The sequence below is a fragment of the Agelaius phoeniceus genome, chromosome 1, assembly GCF_051311805.1.
Source record: "Agelaius phoeniceus isolate bAgePho1 chromosome 1, bAgePho1.hap1, whole genome shotgun sequence".
In the NCBI taxonomy this organism is placed as follows: domain Eukaryota; kingdom Metazoa; phylum Chordata; class Aves; order Passeriformes; family Icteridae; genus Agelaius; species Agelaius phoeniceus.
This window is the reverse complement of record NC_135265.1, coordinates 35,761,898-35,789,341: the sequence shown is the minus strand read 5'-3', so window position 1 is coordinate 35,789,341 and position 27,444 is coordinate 35,761,898. Positions and strand designations below refer to the sequence as shown.

Here is a 27,444-nt window from a genome sequence, read left to right as displayed (position 1 = left end):
TTGTTGTTGTTGCTGATGTTGTCCTCTGCTGAATTTTCCTGTCGTTTTAACAACAACTGGAGTTTCTTTTCAACTGAGAAAGAGCAGTGGTGTAGATGCTGTAAGCCAGCAGTCCTTACATAGACTCCCTTATACTGGTGCATGTTTTATCCATGCAGGAAGAATCCTAGGGGGTTGAAATTGGAACTCTGTGTTTAATCTACAGAACAGGATAGTCTGAACCTTAATGATTCTTTCCTTTCACATTCAAATCCCTCCAACAGAGTCTCCATAGGAACTGATATGCACTTGATTTCCATGCAGACACCAAAAGCTACAATTTGGGAATGGAGAGGAAACTCATTGCATGACTTGCAGATATTTGAGAGAGGAAGCCTAATCAGCACTTCAGACTCTTCCTGCCTCATCAGTAGTTCAGCTCAACAGCTGAACCAAAGCCTGGACTGCAGTTCATGAGAAGCAGGAAGGTAAAAATTTGCTGCCAGAATATGAAAGTACTGATTCTGTGTGCAGGTCACTTTTCTACAGCCTCCACAGGCCTTCTTAAAAGCTAATGTGAGTCATTATCAGTTGTCCATGCATATGTACTGACAAGAGTGGGTATTTGCACATCTCATTTCTGCAGAGTCCAAAGAAGCTCCTGCATGCCCAGGTAATGTCCCACCAAGGGGAAAAATTACTCAATTGTAATGACCTAAGCTGATTCAAAATGAGGAAAAGTCTCTGCATAATGAGAACCTGATAGAGCATGAAATTCACTTCACAAAAGTTCTCTGATACAGCTTTATATGAATTTAGGTCTTTTTAGGTTGGCATTAATAGTGCAGAATAGTGCAGATGAAGCCCAGGGAGTACTCCACATTTACAGCTGTGTTGCAAGTAGTGGGACAACTAAGAAGAGATCAGTGATTTCTGAATAAAAGGTCAGTAGCTTTATTCCTCCCTTATCCCTTCTTCTGTTGTTTCCAAGTAGCAAAGTTTAACCAGAGACAAGAAATAACTTGGGCAATATAGCCATAAATGAAGGTCTGCTTTGAGATGACAGCACCAGTCTGTACTCAGCATCAATTTTTAAAAACTTACAAAGAAGACCTCTTGAGGCATGTAAATACCCAAAGCAGCACAGTAGAGTTAGCATGGTTTTGAAAAACAGTTTTGCTTGAAATGAGTGGAAGTGATGGACCTTCTGTGGAGCAGTCCTTAATTTTTCTATGTACCTAGCTGAAAACTTGCTAAACTTGGAGGTACACTCCTAAGTACCTTAAAAATTAAATTTAGGCACTTTTGAAAATTCTGTATGCCTTATGAAGCTTTATGAAACCCCTCATGGATGTCTTATGTATGTCTAAAGAAGCTTTGGAAAGCAAATGAGGCAGAACAGGTTTAAAACCAATAGAGATATAACTGGGACCTGTATTACTTTTATTAGTCATATAAAAATGGGCCCTGCTTGTTTCTTGGCTTCCTGTGATGTGAGGAAACAACTCATAAGAGAAAGCTCTTTCCTTTTAGGGTTATTGTTCAGGAAGACAAAACAGGAGGTAAGGGGAGGCAGAAGCAAAGCATGGTCAAGTGCTGCCTCACAGTAGCACATCTCTGGAGTACCCACCACTGGGTATTTTTCAGATATTATCTGCCTTAGAGAAGCGTGACAAATGTCAATAACTTTTGAAAGGTTTGAAATAATATGCCAGCAAAAGGATCTATGCTACATAAGTGCAGAGCTTATATGCACTTATACAAACAGCTTGTCTGCTTATCTGTAACATTATTGGTTTAAAGGCAGTGCCCTAATGGAAGCTTTATTAGGACTTTCTGTAATATTTCTCTTTCAAAGCAGAAAACTGTTAAGCTCTTCAAGAATTACCCTGCATGTCAATTAACTCACTTTTTGAGATGAATCATTAGGTATCTAAGTGTCTCGTAGTGAGCAGCAGGGAGTAACATCAACACTTCATGTATTGCTTCTAGTCGTTCATCAGGATTGCAGATTTCTGTAAAAACACCAAACAGGATTAATGTTAATAGGTCTTTCCATGTGTACACAGCAATAAATCAGGAAGATAACTTATTATTATGGAATCATTTACAAGCCATTGACTGTGCTTGCAGGGATAAATATTGCACTCATAAATGTGATGCTTATCAGCAATTTCTGCATCCTCAAAAAAAAAAAAAAGGTTTTAAAAAGAAATCAGCAACAAAGACCTCGCAGGAGTTATCTCCATGGTCTGTAGCTCTATCTACAGGTCTGTGTAGATACAGTACCTGAGCTTTGTTAAGTGCTTCATAATACTATTCTGCCCAGAACTGCCTATTTGAAATATTACAAAAGATTATTTCATTAGCCTTCAAAACTAGATCGAGTGTAGATATATGACTTTACAAGACTATGCTTGAATATGTAGGTTTAGCTAGAGATTGAAATGGCATGGAATTACTTTAAGATTTTTCAATGTATTTAAATATGTAGGTATCGATACCTACATATACTGAGCATCAGTGCTCATTTAGAACTGTTTGGCAATCTTTCTAAAAATTTGAGCAGGATTTACACTATTCTTTTATGTTGACATACAAAAAGACATTGAAAAAAACACACTTTCTGATACTAGTCAGTTATTTTGATGCCATACATTTGCTTTTATTTTTTTAACCTGCATGACATCCCATCTGATGAACAATCAGGCAAAAGCTTCATGTGAATAAAGGACATGGCAGAGAAGGAATGAAGACAGCACCCATTTTCCCAGGTTTTTTCTGTCCTTTCCTTTAACGTGGACAGCTTTATGGATGGGAAATGTGAATAAACGTTGCTACAAATGCTAAGCAATACTTACTTGCTGCCTCTATGAACTTGGAATAGGTGTCATAGGTGATCACAGGAATTGGTAAGTCTCTGAAATATAGCTTCAGTGCTCCAGCAATGATGTTTATGTCTGGATAAATACTGGCAGAAATATCAGCCTTGTCACCATCTAGAAATGGAGGAAGAAATCTGTTTAAAACCACCCTAATTTGGAGGGAAGCAAGGCTACTCTTCTAAGTCAGATTTATTGTGTGCAGCCTGACAAGAGAATCAACTTGAAAGTGCTTGAAAGGCTTAAATGAGAATATATTGCTACCAAGTTTACAGTATATCAATGAGGAATGGTAGTTTCTTTATGTTTTAGTAAACAATTTATTTGCTTACATCTTTTGGAGGGGCTGGTGATTACAGCATCCATATCTGCAGTGTACCCCCTCAAACATACTGTTTTAATGTTGGATGAAAAACCATGCTAATAACACATTTCTTGCATTTAGCCCATTTATCCACTGAAACTAAGCTATTAATAATTTGTTCTGACACAATATTTTCCATCTGCATAGGAATATACACCATATTTTCATCCCTATTTGGAGAAAGAGAGGCACAGAGAAATAACATAAATTTCCAATGACCCTCAGGAGACCAGTAGGAAAAATCAAGAAACATCCAAATCTTGCATGTCTTGTACCAACATTTCCATAGTGATTAGCTGAAAAGAAAGCTGCCTTATTTTCTGCTATCTTCTAATGTCTTAATACATGACTTATTTATTTATGGCAAAGATCTGAATTCAAATAGGCATGCTAAGGAATTTAGCTATACAATTACTCTGAAGTGTGCATCACAGGTTTTTAATTAATATGGATACTTGTAATGGATGAAATACTAAACAGATGCATCTAAAAAGGCATACAGTTTGTTTGCCACAATATAACAGTTAGTCAGAACTCTATGAAAGAGCACTTTCAAACACATGAGCTTAAAGTTTACTGGTGTTGCTGGGAAGTCCTGGCTTGCAATGAGTGAAGTTACAAAAAGTAGCAGCAATGGAGGAGCACTATAATTTTTCAAGTTCAAATGACTACCTCTGTTCTGTACTACCTAGTGCCCTCATAACGCACATTTTTTCTCCATATCAAGAAATTCTGCCATCCTCCCTTCCTGGGACCTCATTATCTTGGTGGTCTTCCAGCAGAAAGATGGTTAAGTACAGGGTGTGGCTGTCCGGATTTAACCCCCAGCTTTACCTCAGGCTTCTTGGAGATCAGTTATACCTGTAGTCCCCGTTTCCCACCCTTTAGCTAAGGACACTATGCTTTGCTCAGGGCAGGTGGTGCAGGTGAGGATCACATGGTGAGTGTGGTGATGCAGTCTGCCTGCTTGTGCAGCAGAGAGGGGTTTGCTGTGTCTGCCAGGAGGTGCAGGCACAAGCTTGGGCTGCTACCACCGAGGTGCTGACATGTTGTAAAGCCATTGCCTTGCTTGTCTCACAGTAACAGGGCTTGTGGACATGCCCTGATACAGACAGCTGAGTGGGGCTGCTTGATACCAAGATGGAGATAAAGGCTTTCACAGCACAGTAAAAGAGTTTATATTGATTGCAGACATTTTATACAAACCTATGGCATCAATCTTGCTGGGATACGTCCTGTCCAATGTATGCATATAATTCTCATTAAGACTAATAGCACTACATGTTCTCATCAAGAGGAGATTATATGCTTAAGTGTTTAAAACAAACAGCCTTTCTTGATGCAGCTGAGCAGTCTGAATACATCCATCAGCATTTAATTTAATACAGCATCAATAAGCCCTAGGAGGATGTTTGCACTGCCCCAATCTTTTGTTTAATCCACACATTCCAGGCACGGTAGCATTAGTCTTGTAAAGCTTTGTGTGGAGAGCTCTATTTAATTGATGGACACTGAGCACTCAAAATGCTCCACTGAAAACAGATACCTCCAAGGAGCCAGCAGCTGCATCAGAACAGATATAGCAAAGCACAAGCTCACATCTATTATCCAGGTCACCAGTAAACTAAATGGAAGCGTTATTTATTTAGTACTTTTACAAAGCAGCCCAGCAAGCTTCCTTAGAGGGGCACTTCAGCTCGAGATACTTCAAAGTACAATATATTTCAAACATACCTCTTATTTACATATGTGCTTACTGTAGGAAAAATTATGAATTCCTGAGTCAAAGCTTTTACTCTTCTCTTCAGAGACAAATACACATCCATTTGAAATGCACTGAACTTTATTTTAAAGTGAGCCCAGCAATACATCTGTTATGATATACCCTGCACATTTTTGCAGCAGATATGTAGGGATTGTTGTGTGTATGCATATATGAATTACATGTGGTTTACATGGTACCTTCTGCATTATCACAATAATTTTTTCACTCTTCAGTATAGGAACTCTTTTGGATTGTAGCTGATATTTTCAGTAAAATTGCAGCATCCATATGTTAATGTAGTTTTGTTTTTTATATTTTGGATTACAAACACGTAGTCGATTTCAGCTTTACAAACCTAATTCTACCCAAACCCCATAATTTCTCTTTCTTTGTTAGTTTGACTCTCAATGTATCTTGTTGTATTATGTTGAAATTTGAATAACTCAAAAAAAGAAAGTTTTTATTCTTTTCCTTAAAGGTTTCAGCTGATTTCAGATGCCATAGAAATTATCAATAGTTCATTACAGAATGAAATAGAATAACTATTACATTCTTAAAGCCTCATCCATGCCCTCTGAATACTGAATTAGGTTTTATTTAAGTTGCTTTCTCCTAAGTGTTTTTTTTTTATTGCACAACCTTTACCATGCTAGCATGTTTCTTTTAGTTTTTTCTTGTCATTTGACAGGTTTTCAGCTACACTGGCAAAAGAGTATGATTTAGGATGCCTCTAAGTGCTCATGTAATATTTAACAGCACAATATTTTTAGCCAGTGTATTGTACCAGCCAGTTGTACAAACAAGTGGGGGGACAGAATGTGGTGGTGACAATGGCAGCTCTGTGGACAAAACACACAATGGGTGCTCTCTGGATGCCACAACGCCACAATGCTGACAGAGAGCAACTGTCATTCTACAGCACCAACATTCACCAGATTAAATAAATCCACATTATTCCCCCTCCTTCTTATTACAAAAATCACTAAAATGGAACATTGTCAATGCCTCAGAGAGCCTAATGCTAATTTACAGTAGGGGTATTTACACTGCTTGGGCTTTGGAAGGCAGTTTGAATCAGATGAGGACCAACTTCACCCCTTTTTAAAACCAACTGTCACAGCTACATTTGGCCCAAGTAGTATGATGTGGGATGCTATTCTCTTCTGGAGATGGGAACTTTTTTTCTGTTCTTGCTGTAATTCTTTGGAAGCACCAAGTGAGTGCCTCTTTGTCAAGGCAGAATTAGTCAGAGGGAGAGCTGGCTGCTCTTCATTGCACCCCTTCAGCTGCACATGAGATCAGCAGGAGAGGTCTCCGACGGCCAAGTCAGCTCCCATGCCTCATCCTACTGTATCCTGCTGTCTTCTGGCTCTTGTGGCTTGATGAGGAGCTTGGAACCAGAACACTTGATGGCATTATTTGAAGGATGCATCCTGTGCATTAATATGGGAGGACTCCTTGCCTGTCTGTTTTCAAACCCTTTTACTCAACACTGTATGTCTGGAGATGTGAAAGTGTCCTGGAATTTTATCCAGGTGCCTGGGGACTGAGTCAGAAATGATGGGCAGGGAGGGACCTCTGGAATGCTGAAGTGCAGTGTTCTGCCACTAGAGACACCTTCTCATAAACCCTACAACTTCCATTTACAAAACTAGCTAATGTTTTTTTATCCCTGCTCTTATTAGAAGGTTGTTTGAAAGCCTTGCTTTCAGATGGTTAAAAAATGGTCCTTAAATTGTTAAATGAAATTTATTCCTGGACAGTGTACATCCTCCAGTAGTGTGCCAAGAATATCAATTAAAGAGTTCTCTTTTCTGGTTCATATCCCAGCTCTTAGCATCTCCTTTGACTGTGTCCCGCCCCTCCCCCCCAAAAAGATAATTTCCTGTAATTTTAATTTTCCTGTAATTTACTTTTTTTTTTTTTTCCCAAGTTTCTTTTCTGCAGTGAATGTGGAAATACAAATTCTGTAAAACCCTCACAGACAGGTGGCATCCCTGTCTCTTAAGGATCTGACAGGGAAACAAGCCCTGAGGTCTCAGGTTGGAAGTGTCTTGCCAATTGAAACTTCTGCCAGGTGACAACCATCTTCAAGCTGCACAGCCCATAAATCAGAACATAAAAACCCCTATTTTGTTTTTCCTTAAATCCTTTCCTGTAAAAACTCTCAACTCTTCCTGATTTTCCACCCCAGTTCAGGGAGAAAACATGTTCAAAACAGGAATGTGTTGAAAGTTGTCAGCTTCTGGTCCCTCAATACTCTAGTTCTCTAGGTCATAACAGGATTATGTTCTTTATCCTCCTGCTTTTATTCATGCTTTTTTATTAATAGCAACACTCTTTCCTTTCTTAGCCCTTTCCCCTGTCATGAAACTGTTAAAAAAAAAATGAAGACACAGATTTTGGTCTATTTCAATGGCCAATGGCCTTCCCCACAGCCTTTGTATACAAACTCTGTTCTGGCTTTCTCTGCTTTCCTGTTTATCCATGCTTTTTTTTCCTTTGGAAATCCAATACTGCTAGTCACCTTCCTGTTTCTAGGTGCTGCTGCCTTTTTAAATCACACTGTCTCCCTTGCTGTGGGTCTAATCCAAGTGTGTATTGCCATCAAATATGCTAGGAGTATACTTAATAAATAGGCAATAAACTCAAGTGGCTCCAGTGGTTCAAAGCATTTCCAAAGGAACTACAGCTGCAGCAGTATTGAAGTCAGGCTCAGACATAAATTTAAATCTGCTTGCTTCCAGCTTTTCCCTCTACAACCTGTGCCTCTCCTTCTGGGTTTCATCCAGGTTGTTACACTTAGGTGAGAATTAACACACAGAAAAAAAGAGTTTGCCAGGCCAGATCTACCTGCAGGGAGCAGAATGGAACCTATGAGGACTGTGAGGCTCCCAGGATCATTGCTTCATGTGGCACATCTGGAACACTATCTGGCCATGACAGCAGTCATACCACTGTGCATCTCTCTCTGGCCCAAAGAATGGTGACCTATGTGTGTGTATGCATATGTTCACAGCATCCAACATATTTTAAAATATGTATTATTTTTTAAAGGATATTTCAGGATGAAAACAGCCAATTTAGAAATTCCTAGCTGGACTTTCTTTATGGAGATGTCTGCATAACAAACTGCCTCCAAACAAGAAATGTTGAGGCACAGCAAGTGTAAGATGTGCCTCCTATAGACCTTGCTGGACTGTAGCCTCCCCTGGCGCCCCCCATCTCCTGCCCATGGGCTCCCAGGGTCCTCAATTCCTGCCGAGTGAGATCACAGCTGTCTCCAGCTGCACCATGCTGGGGTGGGGCCATCCACCCTCCTGGTCACTACCCTGACCCACAGGCTGACTCTCTGGCTTGACCTGGACCTGCCTCGTACCCACGGACTTGTGATCACAGGGCTGTGTCTGACCCTATTCCCTACCATGGCAGAGGCAATACCTGAAAAAATTAAATAGGAAGGAAACCACTATTTATGGGAAATGAGAAGAATATTCATGTAGCTTTTCAAATGTACTTGCAAAGGTATTTTCTATTAATGGAGGACCTACCCTGTTGCTCACTTACATACACTCTTAAAGTTAGTCCTGTGTGCAAAGACTGTGTGCACAACCAGAACCAACATAATCAGCTCAATCAATTAGAAGGGCTATGAGGATGGTAATCAGGCAGAGTTTTAATTGTTAGTTTTTCAATAGGCTGTACAACTGATCTCCTCAATGCCCCTCTCATCTATTGTTCAGATGCAATCACGTGCACAGTGGTGCAGTGCTTTCTTCAAGGCTACATGCAGAAGGACTTCCCAATTGGAGCTCCTGATCCTTCAACTCATAAACAGATTATTGTATTGTAAAGTGCTGAGTCTATTAAAGACAGGACTAACAACTTTTCCCTGGTACCACCTATGCTCACACTTAAATTAGGTCCCTAGTCTGTGCTGCTGGGTTGAGCAATTAGCCAGTCCCCCACTTAAGCTTCTACACACCAATAGTCACATTTAATTATTCCTTCCAACTAGCAAACATAATTTCTTCTTATGAAAAGGACTACAGATCACTTTAAACTCAGAAAAGACTGGTTACTTTCTGTACTTCTGCTTATATGTCAGTTTCATTCTCATGGTACATATATAAACCCCGTCAGATCTGAAACGTCCTAGAACTGAAAGCTTAGATTAAAACTGTACAAGATTAAGAAATGGTGTACCTCGATCAAAGGCCATTTTCACGTCTTCAATGTGCTCAGTGAAGCCTGAAACTCTATAGAGGCCCTCGGACTTTAAACCTGAAACAAAAAGTTCTTGTTAACTTAGCTTCAGTAACCAACAGGTATTTAGGCCTAAGAACAATAAAGCAAGAACAGCAAACCTACTAAGCACAGCAAACTGTTATTTGTAATGTGAAACTCTGGAGCAATTAAGGAAAGATCAAGATGATGTAAAATTTTTTTTAAAGGATTAAAGTATTTTAGAATTTATACTTTCTGATTTTGTTAGGTACATGGTTGATTTGATTGTGTTGGAGAAAAATACTGCAATTTGCTAATGGTGAGGCATGTGATGTTATTACGATTTATTCATTTTATGTAGGAGATTTTCCTGGATTTGGCTATAATTAATAAAGCTTTAGAGGTCTCCCTTCCTTTTACCAGTTGCTTAATGACAAATAGCAACACAAGTAAAAGACTGCCTTTCTCTATGAGCATAATTCGTTCGTGTTTTGCTGTCAGCTTTTACTTATACACAGCTGATAGATGCAATGGATACAGCTCTTTCCCACATCAGTACATCCCTTCTACAGTTCTTTCAGCACAAGAGATCTGCTCACTTGCACAACTGCTCCGCACCAACATGAAATGCAGGGCAGCTCAGCAGAGCAAGCCAAGTTACACACCCATTATTAATTTCAATCCCCAAATCCCTAATTGTAACTATGCATTGTGCTAACCTACTTATAAGTTCCAATATTCTTTGTCTTCTTAAGAACAAAATCAGAATCTTTCATAGTTCTATGGCAATTAAGGAAAGAAATATAAAGATGTTGAAAAAAAGGAGAGCAGGCAGCAGATTTTACCTCAATCAATAAATGTACAAGTAAGTGATTAGATCTCAAATGCAATGTAGCTTCCTGCTATATCATCAGAGTAAAGCTCTTCTGTCTTAGTCCATACTATTCTTTCCATTTGTCCCTGTGATGATGATATAATCCTACTAGAGCTTTACAGAGCAGTGCAGGGGATTTACTAGTAAGTCTTTGAGTCAATTCAGTAGATGATGCGTGGGTTTGAAATCCCTATGGCTAGTATCAGTGTGTTGCTATGCAGATTACTGGGATGCCATGAATTCAACATTATTAGATTCCTATGCTGAAGCTGACTAACAGGAAAATTTGGCTTATTGGGCAGCACAACATGCACATTTGCTATCCAAAGGAAAAATACATTAATATTACAGAGGGGATACATGATTATTGAAGGGGATATGTTTTTCCTTCAGTCTGCCACACATCCATTTACCAAAAACCTGTCACAAGCTTCAGTTTTGGCTGTGACGTGCTGCCTGTGCCATAGGAGCCACCAGTCAGTAACTGAGCATCATGAGATGTGTCCTGCCACAAAACAACATAGCCCCTGACCTCACTTGTCCGAGTCACTTCCAGTCACTTGTGTTCTCCTGCCCACAACATCCATAAAGGTTATTAAAAATGGATTTGATTTAAACTGATTACTCTGAAATGGGATGTGTCCCTAGGTATGTTAAAATAAAGTAATGAAAAAAGACATAAACATGAACTTGAAAGTTCACTTTAAAGTTCACCCCTTTCAGAAGTGTAACGTAATACATGTTTTGACATGTTTTCAGAAAGCATTTCAGGGAATTGCATTAAGGAATGCCATGATTTAATTTCACTAGCTAATGCAAAGCAATGTATCACCTGCACTAAAAAACCCATTTTCTCATCCTGTCCTCAGTGTGCAGGAGCACAGCACTGTGCTCTAGCTCAGCACGTAATTCAAGTCAGCCTCATTTTGCTGTGCCCGCTGCTCTCCCAAGCACACAAACCTCTCGCTTCGATCTCCCGGATGCAGGAATCCACCACCATGGGCCTCTGGGTGTTGTGGGCCTTCACCAGTGTGGTGAGGTCGCAGCAGTAGACTCGCTTTATCCTCTTCAGGTCTGGCTGGCAGTCGTTGGGCACGTACTTGGAGCACTGCTTGTGTACATTCAACCCGCAGTCTGCAAGCAGAGTTAGCCACGTTAACTCATCAATTTATTAATACTAATGCTGACAGGTCTTGCCTAACAATTTATTTCCCTGCTCCACATAAAGCAAGGGGCACAGTTTCCTCACAAGTCAGGAAAGATAGAATAGTGTGGAGATGAGAAGGATGAGAATGAAAATGTGTAAAAATCTCCTGGTGGGACAAGTAAAGTCTAGCAGGGTTGTCATAAAGCTTTAAAAACTCTGGATGTCCCTTACACTCCTCTGAACTGATCCAGACTGCTGGTGCAGTCTGGATCAGTTCATTACCAGACACACAGCTCAAGGTGTTGCATTTAAACACGTGATACTTAACTGGTGGGTGTTTTGGATTAGCTGTAATTAAAATTGGCACAGTCATGACTGTCTGTTGCTGGCTGTCCTGTGGCTTAGCACTGATCATGGTCAGAGAACCTTAGATTCACCTGAGCACTCCAGCTGGGACAGTGCTGTGAGCCAGCACGCCTCACTCCCCCTTCCACATTCCTGCAGTGTCACATTTTGGCTCACTCTGCCACATCAGCAGACTCCCCATCCCTGGCTCATCACTTCACTGGTGACTAAGTGTCCCCTGTGGCTTAGCCTGTAGGTCAGCTTAGGCACATAAAATGCTGTGAAAGGCGTGGTGTAAAAAAGTGATTCATTTTACAAATAGCTCTTGGTGTCTTACTCCTGAGCCAAATACTGCCCTCGGTTGCACAGGTGGGTTTCTGTTAAACCACCACTGCTTCACCTCCACAAACTGAATTTTTCTAATAGATTCAAGTATTCAGCCAAATGAATTTATAAGCTTCAGTAAAGCAAACACCACCACCATGAGTTGCATTATCTTATATAACTCTGATTCCTTTTTTAATACCTTCCCAGTCATGCTCATCACTGATGACCCTTTGAGTTAATTTAACATTAAGCTATTAAAAATGTAAACAGGACTATTACTTGCAGCATGTTTCAATATTATACTCTATAAAATATTAATCAAGGAAAATCATAAGCACACCTAAACATTTAATGGAATTGGGTAGGTTTTTGTGTGTTTCTCCGTACAGTTATTACTGCATAATTCATTATTTGTGAAATCTAAACAAATGTGAGAAGCTGCAAATAGGATCCTGCCTGCATTGTGTTCAGTGCTGTTCTCCAGGCATGTGAAGTAAAATTTAAATGCATCTGTGTAGTTAAAGTTAAATGCTGGTAAATTTATGAGGGAGAGTATTATGTTTCCTACTAAATAAATATGCCTTTTCATAAGTTTAATATTTTATGTATGTGAACAAATACAGTGCTGTGCATTAGGGAGGTCAGGTTTTGCACACTTGTGTTTAAGATCAAATAGCTTGAAAAGCAAACTGCTATTCCTCTTTTTTAATGTCCTTCTCATATTCTTTGTGTTACCACTATTCACCTACAGTCTCACCTGAGACTGCACTTATTAAAACTGTGCATTTGTGAAAGCTATTTTGATCCTTCAAACTGTGATCTAAATGAATTTTAGGTAACAACCACCTCCTCTGTCTATGAAAGGCAGATGTCAGGGTTGGATATGTCAGGGTTGGGTATGAGATCAGGAATGCCTGGAGGGCAGGGCAGGAAGAGGTAAGACAAACAAGTTTGTGAATTGATTTCAGATCTGGAGAAAGAAGTTACGAAAATACATTTGTAATGTACCAAATACGAATTCACTTGCTGAATCCAAAAGCACATGATGTGATGATTATTGCATTTTTACATGATAATTGTTTTCCCCAAAAGAACAAACAAATTTAAAATAATTAAGGCACTATAAAAATGCCAATACAGGCACCAGAAAACGAATCCCTCTTGGAAAATCAGTGTCATATTTTTATTTTATCTTGAGGTGGGATACTTCAGGCTTGCAGCAATGCATGGTATTTTTATGGGAAACAGGTGGCAGTCTTTTTTGCAGACAAGGGCACTTCCCAGCAATTGGTAGCAAAAAGAGGAGTTATGAAGCCTCGTTGCTGGCTGGCTTTGCCATTTCCAGTGCTTGCATCTTAAGACATAAAAACATCAGGGATAACTTAATCATAAAGAACAAGTTTGGATGTATACAGCAGGCACAGGCAGAGGCAGGATCAAGGTACTAGGAGAGGATGTAACTCAGCAACAAAGGGCTGATGGCTTCATTTCTGAACCAGCTAACAAGGCAAATGAAAATGCTTTAAGTTCTATGGAAGGATTTCCTGCTTTGTTCTTTAAAGAAATCCCATCCTTCCACTCCTGCAGGGAGTGCAGGCTGGGGTGGGACAGATGTCTGAGCATTTCAAGAGAGTGACAGAAAAGGTTGGAGTGCTACCTGAACACCTCACTCCCTGAGCGATGAGACCCCACATGAAGTTGGCGCAGTACTCACACCAGTGCGGACCTCGAAACGTATGGACCTGCAACACAAGTGGGGGTGGGGGAAAGAAATGGGGTCACTGGGAGGCAGATGGTCTGACAGATGGAGCAACTGAAATGGATAAACAACAGAAGACTCAGTAGGAGTAAATCTTTAGCACATAGTGCCCACATCCTTCCAACCTCTAGATGAAATAAACCATGGGAGCAGAAATTTGCTTTGATCTTGAAGTTTATCTTTCAATAGGCTTAACATAGCAGAGAACCAGGCTGTGGATGACACTGAAAACAAATAATTTTTGCCTGCTGTCATTCTAGCTATAGCAGAGGGGAGGAAACCAGGAGAAAAAGAAGTAAAACTAATAATCCAAAGAACTGTAGATAAAAGCACCCTACCCCAGTCTAGTAGGTTATTTGAACTCAGATAGGAAAAATATGTCAATAGAGTCTTTTTTCAGCAGATCAAACTTCATTTGCTACAGTCCACACACAAGTAAATAAAGAAGAATAAAATGATTTGTGTGCTGACAGAGCCCACATCTCCCCAGCCACATTTTGCAGACCACTGCTGCTTCCGCCACTGCTTTTCCAAAGGCTACAGCAGAAGATCTTATTATTTAAGATGTGTATTCTGGTAAAGTAAGCATTTAATTTTCATTGAAATGAAGAGTAAATAGTGAGGTCTATGCCCCTGTGAATGGGCATGGTATGAGCTAGTTCTGGCCAGAGACTTAATTGAGCTTAACAAAACATAAATCATGCACACTCTGGCTGCTAATGCATCCTTTCCTTCCCTCTGCTCTTGTTTACCCCTTTGGGTGGATGGCTGAAAGGCCACTTCCACCCCTGGGATGGGAAAAGCTGCTCTTTGCTTTTCATAGAGTGAAAAAACAGTCACTGGCCCTTTTCAGATAAACTGTAAAGTTTTAGGCTAAGCATTTTGCATGCTAATGTTTTTGCCTCATTTGTCTGCAGGATCACACCGACACAAGCCTGTACTCTTGAGTCCAGAAAGATGAAGTATTGTGATTTTAATACAGACTTCTCTTCCTGACTTTGAGATAAAAATGTGCCTGACTGCAAATGGCTCCTGACCAACTATTCACAGTTAAACAACTGTGTTAATAAACTTAAAGCAATAGTAGTTCTTCCTCCCTTTTGACAGTGAAAGATCACAACTGGAATGTTTGACTTTTTGAGATGGTATTTTACCTCTCGGAAAAACACATATCTGTGAAACAAAGCTTTGCAATAAAGTTTGAGATAGACATATTAATAGATATAGCCCCGTACTTCTTTCCCATGTAATTTCATTTCATTTTGCAGGGTGGGTAGCGTGAATTTCAGACACGTTTTTTTGCGGGGGTAAATGGCTGTATGTAGCAGCTGATGACCTGGGTTTCAGTCACATGCACTATGTGACCTTCAGTGGAAACAAAACTACAGATAAAACTAATTATGCCTGCATCTTTATCATTTATAGACTGAAAGCCACATAATTAGTAGGTCTGCACCTGCACTTAATTGTGGGTGAAAATCATCTGCTGTGGGAAGATAACTAGCTGTGTCTTCTGCTTTGCAGCAGTTTACAAAAGCTAACCTTGTGAGAAGGGGTTGTAAGAGCTCAGCCAGGACTTTTAAAAATGCACCATTTCACAAATAAAGTCCATTGCAGTTGCTAGGATATTTGGGGCCTACTTGTTCACTTTACATAAAGCTTATTTCAACTGATCTGGCTGAGGCTTATTTTGAAAATGGCAGCTGATTATTCCTTGATCTTTCCTGCCATTAATTGGAAAGTCATCAATGCTGACTGAGGGCTCCAATTGAGAAGTGCTGACAGCGCATCCTTCCCTTGTTCCATTCAGCTTGGTGGCCCTCAAAGGTTGAGTTCTCTTTATTCATTCACTCCGATTTTTCACGGATCCGCATTTTAGCTCAAATGGCAAGCCTCCAGCTGAAATACTCTGTGAAAAGCTAGTCTGGGTGGTTTCTGGCCAAGTTGAAAAAGGGAAACTAACTGAAAAAAGAGAGAACTTCAAAAGTTTCTAAATGAAGGTGCAAAAATTCCCTTAAGATGAAGTTTTGAACTAAGTCTCTTATGGCTTGTCATTGATTTTAAAGAAATAATGGAGGCAGCCTGTTCTTAAGAACACAATATTTTTGAAGGGTAAAATGGGAATTTTTCCTGCAAGATTGGCCTCATCTCTGTTTCAAACAGGTGGACTTTCAAACAGCAAGTCACAGTTTTTTCGGATGGAGTTTTAGTTTTTGCCCCATGCTTTGTAACCACATCACTACAAACAGACTGGGCTTAGATATTTTGGAACTATGATCTGGAATTATTTATTGCTGGTTCCTATCCCGTCCTGAAGTCTCAGTAGACTTCTCTGTGCGCACATAGACTTAAGCTGCCTGAGCTACAGTTGACACATAATTCAAACTTTTAAAAAGAATTTTCAGGGAACTATTTCTTAAAATAAGCCAACCCCCTGACATTTCAGACTTTACACTGTACTTGTTCAGTCTTTCATCCTCCTCTAACGAAAATTCTCTTCTTACATTCACTGTCTCTTCCCTGCTGGACAATCTCACACAACACTACCTTGCATGCCTCTTCTTGTTGCCTTCCTGTTCTCTTTGCCCTTCGCCCCCCTGGTGCCCTTGCTTTCAAATGGCAGCATTTCCCCTGCAGGTGCTACCTTATTCACTTCCAGTTTGTGTCTGAGTCATCTCCACAGAGGGGGAAACTCAGACCAGAGTTAAGGAATGCCAGTACAGTGGCAAACCAAAATAATACTGTGAGCAATACTGCAGAAATGAACAAAAACAATTGTCTTGAATTGAAATACCTTATTTTTTTAATTGGTGCTATACAGTGTTGTTTCTGAGACAATTTTGGTTTTATGTGACTGGGTCTGAAGACTCTTCTATTTGCTTTCCAAGAAAATAAGATTTTTTCAGACTTTTGCCTGAATACAGACACGTTTAGGCTCTTTTGTGGACTCCTGCTGAACCTGAGCCATTTGAAGGGAAAAAAAGCTGACTCTGCTGTTATTTTTGTTTAAATGAATGCACAAAATCTTTGTGATGTCTGTAAAAAATATTCCCCTCAAACCCTTTGTCTCTCAGAAGCAGTACTATCTGCAGTGCATAACACAAGGGGAAATTTATCCCAGAGACCCCTCTCTCCTGGCAGATCTCCTGACTTGTCTGTAATCAGCTGCCTTCACTCTGCTAGCCCACCTGCAAATGGGATCTGCCCATGCTATGGTGGCAAACAGGCACAGTATTGTGGAAAATGCACATTATTCAGCCGTATTTGCTCACTTAAAGCAGTACAGAAGCCCTCTCATGAATTTCCAGCCTAGAACAAAAGTGTGGAGCACCCTCAAACTCCATGCTGCTATCCTCAGGCGCGAGGTTGACCTCACCACCAGCTAGGACCCCACTGAAGTTGGCAGGTAAAGCACATCCGAAAGAGGCTGCTGGATCCAAACAGGAACAAGACACAAGAGGACGTTGGGATCCTCTTAGGCTGACACCCACAGAGCTAGAGAAATACCTCTGTGTTTTTCTAAACAGGCCTTCAGAGATTTATTCCCTTTCCTGAGTTATGGTATGTCTGCACTGGCTTAGGCAAAGCTGTCCCGCCAGACAGACGCCAGCTCCAAACCTAAATTCATGTGACTGCGTGGTGTGTTCAAGATGAACACAGCTTAACAAATCAGCCTGGACACTAAATCTTTTTTTGTCCACTTGCCTTGAGTGCCTTGAAATTTGGAAGAGAGGTTGAATGAGAAAGCATGGATGCTCAGAAGAGCATAAACCTGGTGCCCTCATACTCCAAATTTCAGGGTTGCTTTTTAATTTTTGTATTAGCTTGGCAAGGATGGAGGGAGAGCCATCCTTGCTCTGAATTTGTGCCTTGCACTTATTTCTTGCTTTTGTTCCTTCCCTCTTGCAGTAAGATCTTTGTATAAGACGTACAAAAATCCCATCAGCTTCACTAGCAATGTGCCCTTCATGTTTTAGATTCTTCATGGTTAAAAGACAAAAAGCTAAATAGTGCCTGTTTGTTCATGAAGAATTGCCTATGACGAGATATGAGGGACACTGTGACACATAACCTTTATCCCTAGAAACTGAGATGAATGATATAATGCACATCAGTATTCACCTAAAAATGGGGAAGACAACTTTTTGGAATGTCTTCAAAATAGCATTGTCCTTCAGATAAACCCCATATCATCATAGCCTGAATGCTGTCAAAAGCCATCAAGCATCTTTTGCCAAGACCCATAAAGTCATTCTTTCTTTTTTAAATGATTGCTTAACCCTTTTATGTAATGGATATGGAATATATTAAAGATATTAGCCTTGAGCCATGTTTTAAATTTAAATGTTCGGCTCTGAGTATACTATCCATATTTTTTGTTCAACAACTGGACATGTTCTAATATATTCCTTTGGAAAAGTAACTGTATTTTCATAGTGAACATATTTGTCCATTAAGCAAATGTAACACTTTTGATTGACCTTTCTGGACAATTATTTTTAAAATGCTAGTTCCCCAGGGTCTGTTATTGCCTTTACTAGGATAGAACAATTATTTTCTGCTGTCAAGTCTTTGAATACATATCTATTTTAATCATGTGGCTTTCCAGTTAAACTATGAGTCTTTTGAAACAGAAAGGAACAGAAACTGTACAACAGCTAGATTGTGCAAGCACAAAGTTAACTGGGCACAGGTCCAATTATAAATCAAAGCCAAAACAGGGGAAATTTTGAAGAGGAAAGAATGCATGGGTCAGAGTGGAAAGAAGTCTCAGTCATGAGAAAGTATTTTCTAGTTAAACTAAAATAGTTTTGATATTAAAATGATAATGAGGACAAAACCCAGAAAGAATGAAAGTTAGCTTAATCAAGCAAGAAAACACAGACTGTTTCCCCTATTTTCTTCTGTGCTGATCAGAGAGATAAATATCGACTTTCCTGTAGACTGGGTGAAGGAAGGGGAATGAGAAAAGGGATGCCATTATTTGCTTTGTTCACTAATATTAAATTATTGATTTGCCAATGACAGCAGAAGCACTGCAGAGGTTAGCAATGTCTGCACAGCAGAGTATGTAGAAAAATAAGAAGTGAAACTTTTTTGCTAAGTGAAATGATTTTGATCACTGCTTCTCCTTTTTTGACAGGCCCTAGATGAGTATCTGAAAATTCTTGTTCTGCTAATGAGTTGAGCTATACTGACAGTGACCGAGATCAGCATCCTCAAGGAGCATTAGCTAAACTGATGTTTCAAAGCTGAGATATGTTCCTTTCCTGTCTTGTCTTCTTGCCCTTATTCTTGATGCTCATCCCAATAAGCATCAAAATACAATTTGACAGCACTAGCTACGGTAACTGGCTGGCATGCTCTGAAACCAGCACAGTCCTTTTGGCAAAACATTTTAATACAAGCTGCCTGGAAGGTCCTTTTCCAAAGCTGAGTCACTTCCCTGCTGCAGTCTGCCAGAGACAGCACTTGGGAAAAGAATCCCTAAGAATCTGATTTTGTACGTATAGACAGCAGCAAGATGATCCATTTAAACATCCCTGTGTTTGCCCAGTGATTTGTCTCAGTTTGACAAGCAAACACAAGCTCAGATCTATAGCTCAGTGGGACTCTGAGAACATTTCCTTAGCATATGGTGGGGGAACAAAAGCTGGGAGACAGTACTGACCACTGTGCTTTGCTTTATTGTTAGGAGCACCCCAGCTCTCTCAACTTCTTCTGAAATCAGAAATGGTGCAAAATGTTTGCTGTTAAAATCCTACTGGCTTCTGATAATAGCTGGATTTTGAAAAGGGACCTTTTTCTTATTGAAAGGTAGATACACTTAAGATGAAGGCAATAAATATGAAGTACTTTGTTTCTGAATAAAAAAGAAAACTGAATCTGTGAAAAAGAGTTAAATTGCCAGTCAAGTAGTACAGTTAGCAGGAAAACCATTATTTGGATTAAGAGCCTATGTAACAGCATACTAAGAAATCAGTTAATGGAACTTAAAGTAGAAAGAGAAATTAATTTTTCAACACTTTTCTTAGAGCTAGTATAAATAGGTGCATACAAACCTCATCACAACAAAAAATAAAATTTGAGGCATCTCAACAGGACTTTTAACCTGAAAATAATAGCAAGCTGGGCTTACCTTAAAATTGTGTGCTTTTTCATAGTTGAAGTGGTTGTCGTTCTGAGTTAAGGCTGCTCTTCTGACCAGGGAGGTGATCTGTGAATAGGCAAAGAGTTTCAGAGGTTGCCACAAAAGTGCCCCCTTGACTCCCACCTTCACCCCCAGGGCCACGGCCAGGAGCTCTTGGCGCTTCCTTCCTCGCTTGGACTTGTGAACAACAGCACAGTTTTTCTCATTTTCCAGCCACAGGTCCTCTGAGAACATAGCGCTGGGATCCCAAATCTTTTCCCTGTCTTCCTCGGCGCCGGGGAGCCTGACTGTAGTCAGCACGGTACAGTTTGTCCAACTGCTTCTGATGTTAGACAGCAGATTTGAAGCAGCTGCAGCCCATTCTGCTGAGACCTCTGGCATGTGACTTGAATGGGCCGTCTTGTGGGACGGAAGGAGCTTCTGCATCTGAATAAGTAACGGCCTGTGCCGTGCAGTTTCTTGAGGCAGATGTGAGCCTCGAACAATAGCTCGAATTCATGCACTGAGCAGCCTCCCCCAGCGTGCTCCCCCAGAGGGGGTCTCCAGATAGGTGATGCTGAAATACCGGCTGGGCGGCACACGGCTTTACAGCTGCACCCCCAAAGGCATTTCCAGGGACAGATCTTTTCAACTCTGCAGCGTGGTAAAAAATGAACAAACAAACAAAAAGCCCCTGGAAAGCCCACACTACCGAATCCGATGCTGCATCCAATTACACACAGACTCAGAGACTTATCAGCCAGCAGTCTGCATACTAGCAGATTAAGCCCTTAAAACCATGATGATTGTTTAATCTTACAGGGCAAAAAATCTTTCTTTTTTTTTTTTTTTTTTTTTTTTTCCCTTTTCCTATCCTGTACAAGGGAAAAATACAGCAGCACTCCAAGCATTAATAGCACTTTTATGCCATGGTTTAAACTAAGCATTTTGTCAGTGTGCACTTGGTAGCACTGAGGTAGCTCGCTGCCAGGGAAAGCTGAAAGCCCAGCTGGGACTATGCGGGCTTGGAAGCCTTGGAGCCCTGTGCAGCAGGGAATTTCACATGGATGAGGAGCAGGGGAGTTCACAGGGATGCAGGAGGCCCATATGCACAGCTCTGTTTGCAGAACAGGGTCTTCACGGTGGCAAGAGTGGCTGTCCTTTGCTCTGGTTACCTGTATCTACAGATTGTGAGGGGAACTGTTTTCTAGTTAAAGCCCAGGGAAAGGAGGCCTGGGGACCCTGATCAGTAACAGCTTTCAGTGTTACTTTGGACATGTCATCCACTTTTTTACAGGCAGGCAGTTCTGTGTCCCAGGACATGGATGTCTGATACTGAGCATTTGCTGAGAAGCACATTCAGTGCCCCCTCCCCACTGGCTCCTTCTCTCCAGCTCCCCATTTTTTCTCCTTTACTAAGTATTCCAATTCCTCATCCATGAGAGGAGAATAGGAGTTACCTGCTTGGCAGAGCACTGTGAGATTAAAGTCTAGAGGTGTGCCTGATGCTCAAAGTGCTGGGATAGGGCAGAGTGGGGAGTTGCCAGTGCTACTGGGAAAACTGCCTATTTGAACTGGAGACACTAAAGACCACATCAGCCTTTTACAGTCTGCCCCACTTCAACTAACCCAGAAAATACGTGAAATTGAAGTATTTAATTCACTTATATTAACTTGTGAAGTTGACCTTGCATCTATTTTTTTCAGTCTGCTTTTACCTCAGGCTGAAAAGTCAGAAGGTTCATCTAATTCACTTACTAACCCCTCCACCACACAGACTGCCTGTGCTTAGTAAAAGTGATGCTCTGCTGATTTGAAAGCCCATGGGGACAGATGGCTGTCCCTCAGTAACATCAGGCTGTGCAATTTCAGAGAGTACCCTACTTAGGGTTTTCAAGAAGTTGTGCAACCTGCAAAATCAGCTTCTCACTCATAAAACCATGCTCTTATTTCTATATATGGCTCATTTAATTCCTTTCTTTTTCAGGTAACTCACAACAGTACTTTTTACACACTTCTGTACTTCAAAGCTTCTGTTCCCCAGAAGGGAGGACTTCCACACAAACCCTCTGCTCCCTGAGCAGTTGCTGCCCATTCAGCCTTTCCCTGGGGCTTGGCACTGTTATCTGACCACTGGTGACAACTGGCTGTGGATGCATGCATGAACATTGCTCTGCCTGCAGGAAATCCCTGCTGCTCTTCCATATGTCCTCTTGTAGTGAGTCCCAGTTTCTGCTAGCTCAGGACCTTTATCTGCTTTCCAGCAGATGAGGCTGACCAAAGCTGCCCAGTTTTTTCTCCATGTGTTTCAAGAGGTAGAAAGTACTGCTTTTTGCCAGCAGCAATGGCATCAGTTTGGGCCATCACAGAGGAAACCTTGGAGTTGCTCAAAGTTCTTACCACATTCCAGTTTCTTTCTTCAATGCCATTTAAAATGTATTTATATTTATCAGAAAGAAAACCTCCAAACTAGCTCTGGGTTGTCAGACACCTCTGAAGCTACAGCATCTAAATCCCCCACATGTACATAAGCTACTTTTTCTCTAACTTCCAGCATAACACATCCAAAGTCAGGGAGAGGTCGGTTTCCTAATAATGCTCTAATATTTGCATTTATGTCACTAGACTGATAAAAATCCCATTATATAACCAATATTTTTTACATAACATGGCAGATTTGATACTCAAGTGACAGGCTTATGATGATACATCTTGGAATTTCAATTTATTAAACTATTTTTGGAATATCAGAGTGTCATCCTGGGATCAGACATACAGACATATTTAATGGAAACTCTGAGTGTTCGCACAGAAGCATTAAACTTAATAGACTTGAGGGAGGAAAACTCAGCCAAACTGGTTCATATGACTAAGGCAGAGCAGTATTTACTGTTTATCATAAATGAAATTTTATTTATCCCATGGGAATCTGCCTTGCTTGGGCCCTGTTTAGACAGTTGTTCAGGGGGATTCGTTGCAGACACAGGATGTGCACAGAAGGCCAGCAGTGACTGCATCCTCTTAGGGAGCTTAATCAAAGCCCCGACAGGTTTGGTGTCTAAGTGGTGCTGCAAACCTCAGACAAGCTGGACCACACATACAACCACTTCCTTCTCTAAATACAATGTAAACTTCAGCAATGACGAATTCTCAGCTGCAATCTGTTCCTGATACCACAGGCTCAACCCAGCGCTCTTCTTTTATCTGCTTTCTTTTTCCTAATACAAAATTGGCTGCACATGGTGTCAACTCATTCAAACTGCATATCTTGATCAACTTAGTGAGTTAGCCTGCAGCTAAAGAGAATAAGGCCACTGGCTAAGAATATTACTGCTGATTGTCACTGAATGTGAAGCCAGTGAAGGCTGGCAGACAAATATGGGTTATCTGTGTTTTCAGACCACAGAATTTCTGCCTAACGTACAGTTTTAGTTTGCTAGTCTCTTTGTAAAACAGATGTGCTGTATAGGAAATTTGGCATCTAGAGACAAATAAATGTCACTGAACCAGAATAAGAAAGTTAAGGGGCGGAGCAGGGGGGAAGAGGGCGACAACTCAGCTGTTGCACCATTTCCAGCGCGCCTCCTCAGCACGAGCTGAACCACACCATTGTCTCTCCCCCCAAATACTGGCATCTTGTTTGCTAACAAAGGCCTCGGGCGCAGGAAAGAACAAATTGAAGTATGAAAAGCTTTTGGTTGTGTACATGGGGTATGATTTCTCTTGCAGTAGTGTGGGCAGCGCAGAGGACTTGCTGGAAGCAAGAGGTGGGGGAACTCTGCCTGCTGCTTGTCTGTGCCAGCTCCAACGTGGTGGGAAGAGACACTGTGGGAGGAGTGGCTCCTCTCCCTGAGCTGCCACCATGCCTGACTGTGGCTGGCAGGGAGGGGAGATCAGGCAGCACATCCTTGGCTTCCTTCTCTGCCTGCAGAATGACACAGCTGGGGGGAAAAGGAAAAGCACGGGCATGTCTCTTCGGATGACACCACAAGTGAAACGGAGATTTCTCCATGATGAGGAGCTGTGACAAATCCATGGCTGAACTCTAACTAAATACACCTAACTCTGCACATAGATACAGTCATAGGTCAAAGAGAGGCCTGTTTCCTTGCAGGCATGGCACACTGGGTTATCTGCCAGACAGATTATGTTTGCTCAATCGCAAACACGTGGTGGAGATGACACACGGAGCAGGAATCTTGCAGCTAATGGGTTTTTCCTAGTTTTCTCCCACGGAGCTCTTCCCACGATGCACTCAGCACACGTCAAAGAAACCTCTTAGCAAATCTCAAATCTCTTAGCAAGACACAGGGCACAGAGGGGAAATGGTGCTGGAGGCCAGTCAGCCGAAGGCCTTTGCCATACCACAGTCCCACTGGTCCGTGCCTCCCACTGCCACGGCACTGTGAGCTGCCATTAAAAGGCTTCTGTGCTGCTGAAGCAGTGGGAGGAAACAAGCTCCAAGCAGAAAACATGCTGAACACAAAGCCAAGCACAGTGCCTGAAGAGTGGTGTTTGCCAACCTGGTCTCACAAACCCCGCTTTCCTAAGAAACCCTCTCTCCTGGGGGAAGGCTCCCAGTGCCAGTTAGGTGAGCAGAGGTTGCACAGGTGAACAGGGCCAGGAACATCCACAACATGTGGCCAGGGGCTAGGGAAGAAATCAGATTGCACAGCTACTGGGCTGCTGCTGCTCTCTGGTTTGCCTCTTCCCCACCCCAACCCAAAAGTGTCTTGTTTCCAGCAGAAAAATTCCTTTCAAGGTGAATTGCCATTCAGTAAATGGAACACTGTTAATAAAAAAAAAAAAAAAAAACAACCAAAAAAAACCACTGGGTTTTTTTTAAGGATTAACATTTATCTATAGTTTTGCTTTTTACTACTTGGAATTTCAACTTTCTTTTTTTTAAATAACCACCAATACCTCTAAAAATTATGACTTAGCAGTTGTCAACAACATGCATAATTGTTTAGACGGCAGACTTATCTACACTGGGCTCTTGTTCTGGAGAACCTGGTTGCACTTCCACCACCATCATTCACATCCATCTTTTGCAGATAATCCACAGCAAAAGAAACTGTTTATTTAAAACAGTTTATTATCTTGGAAGACTTCCAAAGTACATGCTCTGATGTTAAAAGTAATTAAAATTGTAATATTCATACATCTCCTAAATTGATGTAATTGATTATTTATTAGCATCTCAGCAACCAGCTGTCATTTATATGCACTTATTTTTGACCATGTATGTATTCAGTCCATTCCTCAACAGATAAAAATATAATTTACCTGCAGCAAATGGAAATATAATCTCCCTTAAACACTAGATCTCCTTTCTAAATCCTCCTCAAACAGATTTTTCTGTGCGAATCATTTTCTGTATGATTATTTTTCTCAAAACAATGCAGTAAACCAAACAATACAACAGCCAAAGGTGAAATAGTGTATAATCAGGAAAGCACTAGTGAGACTATTATTAAAAATAATAGTTGCTGTAAGCCTCTTATGGTGTATTAATAGAATAAACTATTGTCTATTTTGGAACGACAACTGGAGATCAAATTAAGTGGTATGCAATTACATAGCCATCTTCAATTAAAAAATAGTGAGTGGATTAAAAGATTCTATGTTGTCAGGCAATTCTACCACTGAATGCATTAATTTGTGTATTTCCTATCCACCTTTGTATTCAATATATCTGAAATAGTATTTTGATTTCTTATTTTTGCCAACTATAATAAATAGGCATTGCATTACAAATATAATGTCAGTATCATGGAAAAAATAGTGCAGAACTGAGGAAAGGACCTAGGCACAGTATGAACTACCACAGCAACTCCGTCAAATAACCCTGTAGAGATTAACATGGTAACAGCAGGTCTATCCTATTTATTGTCTCGACTTCCTTTCCTCCCACTCTCTCCTTTATCCTTCCCAATCCATCTCCATACTTGTCAAGGTTATTAATGACATTTTCCTGGCCAAGTTCATGATCCTCTCATCTGGGCTTAAGTTCTAACCCATTCATGACCAAAATGGTAGAGAGTGAAGAGGCATGAGGACTGAGTGGGGCAGATGGGAGCAGAACTGCCCACCATGGCCACTGCTGCTGCTGTGCTGGAAGAGAAACACCAGCTCTTCACAGAGCACCAGCCCCTCACAGGGCTGCCAGGAGCTGCTTTATCTGCAAAGAGGGCTTGCTCAGGGAAACTGCACTGGATTGATTTCTGAATACCTCTTGTTCCCTCTGGGGATACAACACACATAGCTGACTGGATTTCCTGCCTGCAGCGTCTGTCAATGAGTACTGTTATCACACGTAGTATAGATCAATGTGTATCCATGATAACATCTGGCCTGCAGGCAAATGAAAATTCAAGCATGATATTTATCCTGATATTTGCAAAACATTGGCAATGATCCTGTTATTTTGTCAATGATGATGGTATTTTTTTTGACAACAGAACTAATACAGTATTTTTCTAACAAATAGACATTTAAGAAGAGGAAGGATGGATGGATGGATGGATGGATGGATGGATGGATGGATGGATGGATGGATGGATGCATAGCAGGTATCTAATCTAAAACAGTAACATGTCCTTGCTTTATAAACAGAGGAGAAAAACAGAAACTTCCAGACAGTGATTCATTGTCTTCTATGAGAGGTCAAGTCTAAAATGGATGAGCTTGAATTGCCTTCTTGCAGGTCCTGTATGGATCATACAGGAAAACTTGATGGCTCTCGTTGAAACAGAAGCTTTACTATAAGATATTCAAAATTAGGTAAAATCAATATCTCTCTGAACTATTTTCTGTCTCTATTCTTCTGTTAGCTATTCAATTTCAGAATAAATTAAGGAATAATTTATGTTATCAGCCTCAACCATATCTATATGTAATTATAGATTAACAAGTGTACTTTGTTTTGGTTATCAATACTCCCCATACTTCAGACTGGCTAAGACTCAAGCTCTGGAAACATGGAATATTGAGCTTACTACATCATTTGTTACACAGCTGCATGCAACTTTATAGGTTTATCTGGGCTCATTGAATGAACTTTTTCAAGAATTGTAACTATAGAAGGAAGAGTCTATATTAATACAGATTTCTCACACTGACTATGTAGGTAGCCAGTATTTTGACATCTCACCCACAGAGGAAATAGCCTAACAACAAAATGAGCTTAATATGACATATGACAATGGCCTCAGTGAGTTAAGAAGGAAGTGACTCATGGTGTCTACAATATATGGGACTGTTAGTCAAGAGACAGAGATTAAAAAAAATAACCTAAACATTACAGTTTTTATCCAGATCCACTGGGGAGTGGATATGGCTCAGCACCATGTAAGCCATACCCCTGTACAACCTGCCCATATTTTTACATTTTCATTATGAAGCTCTTGCTTTCCAAAGAAACAGTACTTTGTTTAGGAGAACCAGCTTGCCATTGATTAAAACCATCATTGTCCTGCAAGGAGACTCCAGAGCTTGAACCAGAGCCAAACCCACTGGGCTACCACAAAGAAGTGGAGAAGTTAATTCTCTTACTTCCCTGTCTGGGAAGAGGCAGGGAGACAAGAACGTCTGTTCTGAGAAAGACGAGTCCTGTGAGTGCAGGGCAGTGGCCTTGAAAGGA

The 27,444-nt window shown here is 40.8% G+C and overlaps 1 protein-coding gene across 1 annotated transcript in view; it reads right to left on the bottom strand.

Annotated features, from left to right (window-relative positions):
* Positions 1 to 27,444, bottom strand: part of CHN2 (chimerin 2) — a 159,948-nt gene that overhangs the window by 3,579 nt on the left and 128,925 nt on the right. The window contains exons 7-12 of the mRNA XM_054641929.2: positions 19,809 to 19,886; positions 13,568 to 13,652; positions 11,052 to 11,225; positions 9,197 to 9,274; positions 2,841 to 2,978; positions 1,889 to 1,994 (exon numbers count right to left, since the gene is read on the bottom strand). Coding sequence (XP_054497904.1) covers positions 1,889 to 1,994; positions 2,841 to 2,978; positions 9,197 to 9,274; positions 11,052 to 11,225; positions 13,568 to 13,652; positions 19,809 to 19,886 — 659 coding nt within the window. The remainder of the gene's footprint in view (positions 1 to 1,888; positions 1,995 to 2,840; positions 2,979 to 9,196; positions 9,275 to 11,051; positions 11,226 to 13,567; positions 13,653 to 19,808; positions 19,887 to 27,444) is intronic.